The sequence below is a fragment of the Camelus dromedarius genome, chromosome 20 (assembly GCF_036321535.1).
Source record: "Camelus dromedarius isolate mCamDro1 chromosome 20, mCamDro1.pat, whole genome shotgun sequence".
Classification (NCBI taxonomy): Eukaryota; Metazoa; Chordata; class Mammalia; order Artiodactyla; family Camelidae; genus Camelus; species Camelus dromedarius.
Window position 1 is genome coordinate 28742935 of NC_087455.1, and position 9952 is coordinate 28752886.

At 45.7% G+C, this 9952-nt stretch overlaps 1 protein-coding gene across 1 annotated transcript; it reads right to left on the reverse strand.

The window, feature by feature from the left end:
* Positions 1-1926: 1926 nt before the first annotated feature.
* Positions 1927-9586, reverse strand: ODF1 (outer dense fiber of sperm tails 1). Its single transcript, XM_010981875.3, has 2 exons — positions 9128-9586; positions 1927-2487 (listed from the first exon to the last, which is right to left on the reverse strand). Exons 1-2 carry the CDS (start codon positions 9445-9447, stop codon positions 2055-2057), a joined length of 753 nt encoding a protein of 250 aa, XP_010980177.1. The 5' UTR covers positions 9448-9586; the 3' UTR covers positions 1927-2054.
* Between the last annotated feature and the right edge of the window lie 366 nt (positions 9587-9952).

Here is a 9952-nt window from a genome sequence, read left to right on the forward strand (position 1 = left end):
AGATAAACACTTGCTTTTATATCAAGCCTTTCCCTGTGAGGAGGGTGAGCAGCCTCAGGCCAGGCTCCAAGCTGAGGGGCCTCTGGCTTCACTGAAGCTTCTCGTGAGGCAGTGATGTCACCAATGCATTCCAAGGAAATGCCCAAGGCCCCTCGGGAATGCCCCTCAGGCCTCTCCCAGACCTTGTAAGTTCCTTTTCTTTGGAACTCAGTCCTCTTCCCATGCCGCCAAGCACCTCCTTGAATTTAATTTGAGGCATTTGTGAAAAGGGCATTTCTTTCTCTCCATCCCTGCTGTAGAGCACAGTATCTGGCATTTACACTGATAAAGTCTGGCGGGCAGATTGGATGAATGAATGAATGAATTTGGACGAACAGGAGGGTGAGCAGGCGGGTGGGTGAAAAAAAGAATGAACTCCTGCCAGGCGTGCCCGAGAATGATGCCCTCCATAGGACAGGGATTCCTACTGGTTTAAGACCCCAATGGGATTCCACTGACTCCACAGCATGAATTTTTTCAAAATTCATTTCAAAAATATGTGACTAGAATATTTATGAACACGTAATCAAAATATGGCAAGGCATATAAAGGGAATGCTACCATTTGGTACACACAAACATTCCTTTAAGCCTAGTTGCTAGGTAATAGATTCTTGACATGCTCAATGTTTTTTTTCACCAGTTGTATTAGCAGGCCATTACTTCCCTCAGCTGAAAGCAAAATATGTTTGCTATCACCATCAATATTCTTTAGCCTTGAACTTGAAGCTTTTAAAGAAAAAAGGCTGGGGTAGCTTTAAGATCCCATCTCAACTTTAGCTGTGTGATTGAATTACTGGGGAAGACTTTTTAAAATCTTGATCCCCAGGCTGCATCTCAAATCTCTCACATTAGAATCTCTGGAGATGGGACACAAGCCTTGGTATTTTTTTCTTTTTCTTTTTTAAAACTTTTTTCTTTTAAATTTTTTTCTTTCTTTCTTTCTTTTTTTTGCTTGTTTCTTGTGTATGTTTTGTTCTATCTTTTATGGTTTGGCACCCATGTTTTTAAAGGTCCCCAAGTGATTCCCATGTGCAGTTAAAGCTGAACCACTGTTTTAACCCACGTGCAGCTGAGACTAATGAAAAGACTTACTGCGCAAACATGAGGGTTTTACGTTCCCTGTTAAGAGTCAGAGCTGAAACCAGCCCGTGTCCTCCTTCTGGCCCCTCCCCATCATCACCTGCTTCCTTTGCACTTATTTCTGTCTTGGTGGTCGAGGATGACTCATGGGTCGTGTCCACGAGGATTCCAAGTGCATGTGAACCACGCTATCACTTTGTGAAAGCTGTACTTTGCCATTCAGGAACTTTGAACTGAACTTCTGTGCCTAAAAGTAGTTTTAGGAATTGAGAAAAGCCAACAGTTAAAATAAATCCTGAGGAGGTGGCAAACCGCCCTGACCCAGAGCTGGCCACTTCCCCAGATCACAAGAATGTTGAGACATGACAGGCTGGATGGCCACCCCGCCCTCCGTCAGGGAGCATGCTCCCTGCCATGTACTTCTGTACTCTGATCGTTGCCCCAGTCAAACCCCAACCACATGTCACTTGCGGAGGCATTTCTCTCCAGTTGTCCCCATTGCCAAAGCTTTGCAAAAACACTTGCCTTCAACCCCAGCTAGTCTCAGTTTCTGCTTTGACTGTCTGGTTTCTGGGCTAGGTCATGTCATGGAATCATTTGGAAAAAATATCTAGAGATGCCCTCCTCAAAAGTATCTTTTCCCGGGATTTGGCGGTCGCGGGGTGTGGACACGGGAGGAGGAGCACATGGGAGGCCAGGTCTCACCATTCATCTTCTGGTTCCCATCCAGTCATTCTTCCAATGCCCCCTAACCAGGCAGAGGCTCTGCAGGGGGTTGAACCAAAAGACTTGCACACACCACCAGTGGATTGCAGTTATGTATTCAGTTTCCTACGTTCTTGAATAACACGGGCCATGGGCAGGGGGAGAGAAACACTAGAAGAGCTGCCTGGCTGGTTAATTGAATTCTCCTAAGTCCTGGGTTCCTACACTTTACAAAATCATCTTCCTACAGGAAAACCGGCTCCCACAGGGGTAGCATGGGTTGCAGGGGTCACACGGGTTGCAGGGGCTACAGGGGCTGCAGGGGTTGCAGGGGCTGCAGGGGTTGCAGGGGTTGCAGGGGGAAGTGCAAGGGTAGCAGGGAGACTCGATCTTGACGCAGCTGCCCAGCCCGTAGGAGTAGGTCACGTCCTTCTCGTCCACACACGGGGGCAAGCTGAACTCCTTGCAGATGTTCATGTAGCTGTACTTTTTTGATCCCAGGCAGTCGTATCTGTTCTCGCGCTCGGCTGACACACACACCTTTCCGTCCTTCACTCGAACCTTGACTTGATCAGGTTCAAAGCCACACACGTTCACCGATCCTAAAATGTTACTGCTACAGCATGAGGAGGCCAGAATTCTATTTGTTGTTCTTCTCAATCTGGAGTTTAGGAAGAGGAAAGGGTGGGAGGAAGAAGCTCAGACCTCAGAACTCAGACACAGCTTGACAGGCAATATTTTGACCCCTGTTTTTTTTTTTTTTTTCCTAAAGAGCAAGAGTAAACACTAGTCATTGTGAAAAGTTAAACCTTACAGAGGTGTGTAAAGTGGAACATGAGCATCCTCCCCTGTAAATCACACTCCCACGGGTAAACCCCTGCTAACAACGGATGGCTGCTTGGCCTTCCAGATCTTTCTCTTTTGTTTATTAATTTTTAATTTAATTTTTCCTTTTTCCCTCCAGTTTTACTGAGATATGATTGACTGCACTGTATAAGTGTAAGGTGTACAGCATGATGATTTGACTTACATACCTCATGAAATGATCATTGCAGTTAAGTTTAGTGAACATCCACCATCGCACACAGATACAAAATTAAATAAAAAATTATTTTTTCTTTGTGATGAGAATGCGTAGGATGTATTCTCTTAACTTTCCTATATAACCTACAGCACCGCGAATTATTCACCTATGTTGCATCCCTAGTACTCATTTTTCTTATGACGGGACGTTTGAACATTTTGACCACCTCCATCCAATCATCCCTGCCCCATCCCAACCTGTGATAACCGCAAGTCTCATCTCTTTTTCTGTCAGTTTGTTTGGTAGTTTGATTGGGTTTTTTTGAAATACAATTGACCTACAACAGTATGTTAGTTCCTGGCACACGACATAGTGATTTGATATTTCTATGCATTACAAAATGATCACCACTTTCTCTTGCATTTAAATCCCAGCTCCTCGTCTTATTAGTTGTGGAACCTTGGGCAGGCCCCTTAACCTCTCCGTGCCTCAGTTTCCTCATTTGTAAAATGGAGATAGGTAACAGTAGCTACATCACAGGGCTGCTGGAGGCCTGAGCTCTCGGTGGACTCAGCCTCGGTGGCCTGGCTTCAGCCCTGCGTGCCCGGGGCCTGCTTGGGGCCCACTTTCTTCCTAAACAAAATTTAAACAAAAATCTGTTTTCTAAGAGACACTCCTGGCAAATCTTGCATCTCTTGGCCTCCAAAGGGAGGTCTTGGCCTGTGTGCTTCCCAGTTTGAGGAGTCTGGACTCTGATTGGATGATGGGTCTGAGATACATTTTTAATTCTTGCTTTCTATGCGGAATTTTGTTTATGTAATTTCTTCTTTTTGTTACATAAGTTATACAAGTTAATTACAGAAAACTCAGAAAATATAAATAATCAAAAAGATGGGATATTTTAAAAAATACCTGTAAATCCTATATAACATTTAACATTTGGTGTTAGACTTTCTTGTGTGTGTGTGTATTTCCACACACATATATAGAGTTTTGTGTGTATTCCTATAAAATCATGCTATACTTGTTGCTTTGAATTGTGTTTTTCACTCGATAACACCTAACATGATTGGTTTAACAACAGCATGAGCCCTTGTACAGAAGGTTACAAACCAAGGCTTTTAGTGGCTAATTAAGAATAATCAACTAGAACGCTGTCCTGGAGGATACCAAGGGCCCCAGATGACTGTGAGGGTCATTCAGCCCCATTTCTACCCCAGGTTCCTCCAGTGAAGTGAGGCCCAGACATCTTTCATGCCCTGGTACAGGTGCCAGGGTACCTGTGGGCCATGCTAAGAAGAAAGGAAGAAAACTGGACTTTCTCTAAAATCTTTACCTCTGCACAAGAAACAGAAGAAAAAGCACCCTATCTCCCTGGATGGGCAGAGATCAGCTTACAGAGACGCACTGTGCCTTCTCTGGATGGACTGCAGGCGTGAAGCCTGAACAGCCAAAGCCAAGAGTGAAGCACAAAGCAGAACGGGTGCTCCCGGGTCTCTCGTGAACCTCCCATGTGGTGGGTGTGGGCTGAGAGTCCAAGTTCTGTTCAGCTCAGACCCTCCAACAGGAGATGAGGCTGGGCCTCACCAAGAAGAGCCGAGGATCCCCAGCGGGATGCTAGAGACCATGATTTCTGCTGTGGCTGGTCCCAACAGAGCCCCCTTGCCTTCTGAAGGAGATGGATCTGGGAGCCAGACCTACAAGCCACGCCACTCCCAGATGCATCTCCTCCTCTTAGCAATCTGAGTCTTGGAGTATAATTTCATGTGTTCTTTGTTTTTGTCTTCGTTTTGCTTAGATGCCTCCTCTTCCTCTATTTCTGTCACTCTGGCCACCTTGTCCCTGCAGCAGCTGCACGGAGGTCTCATAAATGTGGGTCTTTAGGAAGTCGCCCACAAAGTCTTGGCCAGGTCAGGTTTCTTCTTCCTTTTGCTTCCAGTTCAGGGGTTATTGGTAGGGATGCATGGGTTTAGGAGAAACTGCAGGCGCCGTGTTTTACCTGTCAGATTTAACTTTGAACTCACAGCCTAACTCCTGCCCATCAATGTACCTGTCACCCCACATGCGGTTTTCCCTGGCTTGTGGGGTTCTGGGCAAAGGGAGATGGACTGCTATTCTTGTTATCAAGAGGGTGGAGTTCGGTCACAGTGAACAGGCAAGTCAGCCCCTTTGGTTGGTGGCAGAAGCCTCTTGGGAAAGCTGGGAAAGCGAGTGGGCAGCGCTGTCCATCTGCCTCGCGGGCTGTCACCTCTTCTCCTGAGGGAGCTGAATTTCACCCGAACGGACAACCAGGCTTCTGCATGTGCTTCTGCCGCAGCAAAGGTGAGCGAGATCGCCAGCTGTCTTCACAAAGGTACGAATCAGTTTCAGCCAGGTGACAAATAACGAGTATGACGAAACTGCCCGTCTCTACTCTGCCGCAAAAGGAGGCAGGCTTTCCTCTAGTTATCCTTGGAGTACTTTACTTTTTCCCCTAATCTAGACCCTGCCAAAGACCCATCCAACTCGGTTGAATCTTTCCCACTCTCTCCTTTCTTCTCTTCCCTTTTCCTCTTGTCTTGTCTCTCTCCTCCTGACTTTTGGATGAGGCCGGAGAAAGATGTCACTCAGCAGGAGCAGCGCAGCACAACACAGGTGCACCTGAACACCTGTGAGGAGCCAACTTGCTCCCAGGGCTTAGGGACACAGAGGGCAACAGCGACTCCCTCTCGGTGGGAAAGCCAGCCTTCCGCCAGGGGAAAGCCCCCAGGTTCCTCCTCTCTGTGGGCTTCCCTCGGTGTCACTATGCCCCCACCTGTGGGTCAGAGGATGGAAGCTGGATGGAGTTCCCTGAGGGCTAAAGGCCTGGGGAGGCACTGCTAAGCCACAAAGAACTCACCCTGAGGGCTGATGGTCACCGGCCTCCCCCTGAGAGTGATTCAGAGCGTGACGCAGAAGCAAGAAATGAGAGGGCAGATTTTTTAACTTTTCAGGAGATGGTGCCCCTTGTGTGGGGGTTGAGGAGGAAATTCCTCCTTGAGCTGCAGGCCAACCACGGGTCCTCAGATGAGTGGACGGACGCAGTCTCAGGAGGAGATTCGGGCACCAGCAAGGGTGCGGGGGTGGCGCCCGGGGCGTTCCTAGGCGCCAATGGCCCACCAGGGTTCATTTGCCCACAAGGACTGGGGCCAGGTGTCAGAGCCGCTCTGACGCAGGCCAGGTAATCAGATAATCAGCTCCCGAGGGCAGGGTTGAGGAGGGGCTGGCTTTGCCTCTGCCACTGGAGTACTGAGGCCCGCAAGCCCATGGTATGGTGGTCAGTTAGGTGCAAACTTCCATCAGGCTGGTCACATGGCTTCTTACAAAGGAAACCAGATTCAGTCCCCTCAGTCTCTCTCAATCCAGAAAAGGAAGGGAGAGTCAGGGACAAGCCTAGTGCTTGGAGTGCAAAAGGCAATTTGGGGAGGGAAAAAAATAACAAAAAAGCTCAAGAAACAAAAATACTTACTTGAGTTTCTAGTAATGAAGATACTGCTAAGGTATCTTTTGAAGCAGCTGCTCAGTAAACAATGGAAATGAATTGGACCTTTTGTATCTGGTCTAAAAAAACACAACACACACAAGCGTTCATACACACACACACACACACACACACACAGACCCCAATCAAATAACTTACACTTAGCAAGGCTCTAGAAACTCTCGGGAGGAATTATACAGTCAGCCAAACCTTCTGACCAGTTATTAAAGGAACACCCAAAGTCAGAGGGGATAGATTCTCACATAGAAAAACAATTCCAATGGGACCATGGCAACTACAGACCAGGGAATCTTTGGTAAAAAGCCTTCTGGACAACATAGGCTGGCATCTGAAAGGACATGTCATAGCCTAACCAAACTGCTAGCTTTGTCTTTAAGGAGTAAAAGGTCATGTGAATATGATTTCTAAACTCTGAAAGCCTTGGGCAAGATTTCATGCCAAAGATTGTTTTAAAAAAATTAAACCAATGTGATATTTCTGGCTCTATTTAGTCAGGGATTAGGAGCTAGCCGAGAGATAAGGGGAAAAAAAGAGGCATTTTGCTGGAAAAAAAATTAATTGTGAGAGTCATCTAGGGTTGGAGCTGGATCAGGATTTAACATTTTCATCCATATTCAGAAATTTGTATATTTAGGTTTGCAGGTGACACTAAGCTTTTAAGGCTAGTGAAATGTCAAACTGCCAGAAACAGAGCACAGGAGGGTTTCCTGAGGTGGTGTGAATGGGAGGAAAAGTGGCTGGGGGGAGGCACGAGAGGGCAAGCCTGAGGTCGTTTCTAGAATGGTCTCAGAGTTATCAGTTCAGAGATCCGGGAATTAATGTAAAGACGTCACCAGGTTCATAAACTGCTTGCAGGCACAGAAAAAAAAAATCAGCAAAAATCTAGACGTTGTCAGGAAAAGCATCACAAACCATAGAAAACATTACCTCTTGTACAAACCACACTGTGAAGAATTAAGCTTGAAGTTGTTTCTGCAGCATGTCATTAAGTAGGGATTCCTGGAGCAGGCAGAGGGCCCTCAGGTGGTCAAGAGCTCACCTGGAGAGTCCAGAGAGTGGGGACAGCCAGGAGACCAAGCTGAGTGGACTTGGATCAAGGGTATTTGAGTTTCAGAGGCACAGGGAGAATGGACACAGATCTGCTCACAAGTAACCCTTCATTTAAACCAAGTGTTTGAAAAAGAATACCTGACTCACAGTGTGTGACATTTATGTAACTTGATACTCGAAGGAATAAAAGTTAAAATTCATTCAGACTGAGTGTAGATGAGTTCACTGGTAATACCACATCTCAGAGTATTGAGGGAGGTCCATTCCTGACCTTTGGTGACTAATGACGTGGACAATAATTGCCCTGTTGCTCTTTCCAGTGAAATGTCACTGTCACTGTTGTCAACGACCTCATTCTCTCCCTCTCTCTCCCCGCCATCCATCCATCCATTCATCCATCCATCATCTATTCTTTCTCTCATCTATTTATCTGTCATCTAATCTATTAATCTATCATTGGGATAGGAAGCATGTTCTTTAAGGATACAAACTGGCAATAACTAGTAAGTCTTAGAGATCTAATACACAGTGTAGTGAATATAGACAACAAATATTGTATTATAATCATCAAACTTGCTAAGAGACTAGAACTTAATTATTACAACCACTAAAAAATGATAATTATGTAACACAATAGAGGTGCTAATTATTGCTACAACAGCAATCATTGCAATATATAAAATGTATCAAATTAACATTATACACCTTAAATTTACACAATGTTATATGTCAAATAAATTTCAATGAAAAAGATCATCTATTTGTGTCTGTTAGAAAATAGTAGCATTTTAAGTAATTTTTCTGCACCTTGCTTTTTTTCACTTAATATATCAATACTTAAAATGCTTTATTGGTTCTTTTTACATCTATGTATCATCCCAATGTATAGATGTACCATATTTTATTTAACCAGGGGACAGTGCTTTCAACCATTTTTTTTTCCATCATAGTAACAGACTAAATGGCATATGTAGGAAGTTAGAAAAAGAAAGCTTTCTCAGGCAAAAAATAAAATGCGATCAAAACCAAAAAATATTAAAGTGCATTTAAAATTACCCAATTCAATTAAAAACTTTTCAACTCTATTCTGAAAACTACGACTCTCAGTTCTGTCGTTTATTTGCACAATCTTTACTACAGTTGAAGGGGGAGGCAGATAATAAACCCAATTCCAGATGAATGTTAAGTCGTCTGGAGTTGGGGAATAGGAGAAAGGATTTCCTACAAAACCAAAGAAATGCCTCTGTTGTTCAATTTGCTCCCCTGTTAAAGCCTCTGGCAAACATTAAGGATTTGATCAATTATTATTACTTCTCCTGTAGTCATTTCTGTAAGCCAAAATATACTCAAATCACTTTCCTCATAACCAGAAAAAATGTTTAGTTTGCTGCTTCCAATAGCTTTTTAATGACACACCCTGTTTCTTTCCCTCATTAGAGCCACATTATTTATCATGTTGGCACTCCTGCTATAAGCCAAAAACAGCCTTGCCAATCGAGATCATTACATTGTCTTTAGAGAATCTCACAGTTCCCATCATGAACCTGTTTACTCTTCTTTTCTTACATCTTTGCTAAGTCACCAGGGTCGTTACCTTCAACCCACTACAACTTTGTTCAGCTGTTGATTGTCACACACCCCCCGCAACCCCCTTCCAACTGAGGAGGCTGGTACCCTGGCTGTAAACCTCTCGGGACGTTCTCTTACTTGGCAAGCTCTCTCTTTTCATCTTCTATGGCTCGAATGGCTTTCCTCTCCAGGCTTCTCAGAGACGGCCGAAGGCAGTACAGCTTGACATCGCACAGGCAGCACGGGTAGAGGTCGCACAGGCCGCAGGAGCGCGCCCGCTTCGAGTAGCACAGGCAGTACGGGTAGGGGTGCAGGTCGCAGCAGCAGTAGGGGTGCATGTACAGGTCGCACAGGCAGCGCGCGCCCAGCTCGTCGATGCATCTCAGCTGCCGCAGCTCCCTGTCCACCTTCTTTATGTCCCTTCTCACACTGTCCAGAAGACAACTCAGTGCAGCCATTACGGTCACACCTTATTGTGCTGTGAGTACCTTTGGGAAATGGCACTCAGGGGAAAAAATTGTTCTGAGCTCTTCTCAGAAGTTTCTTTTAAAAATAAATGAGGCACACATGATTCGCCTACTTTAAAGCTTGTGCTCTGTGACCTCACCGCCCTCTAAGTATGTCATAGTCTTTTGGTTGCCGTGTGAACTGGGCACAGTCATGGTCTCCAGAGACCCTCCTTAGAGTTGCAGAGCTGCTCTCAGAGCCATACTCATGCTGAGATTTCATTCACTGTGAGGTGGGGTGGGTCCCCCAAGCCATCACAGCTCTTTGGGGTTCACTGGGTTGAAACTGATTGTTCTCCACGAGTGCAGGCCCCGGGGACCAGCCACAGCCATGAAGATCTTAGAGTCGGGGACAGGAGGCGCCACCTGGCCCCTTTCCCTGGGTCCTTCCAGCTCCAGCCTTGCTTTGACACACCTAGACCCTTGTCCCTCATACTCAAGGGTTCGTTCTGGCTCC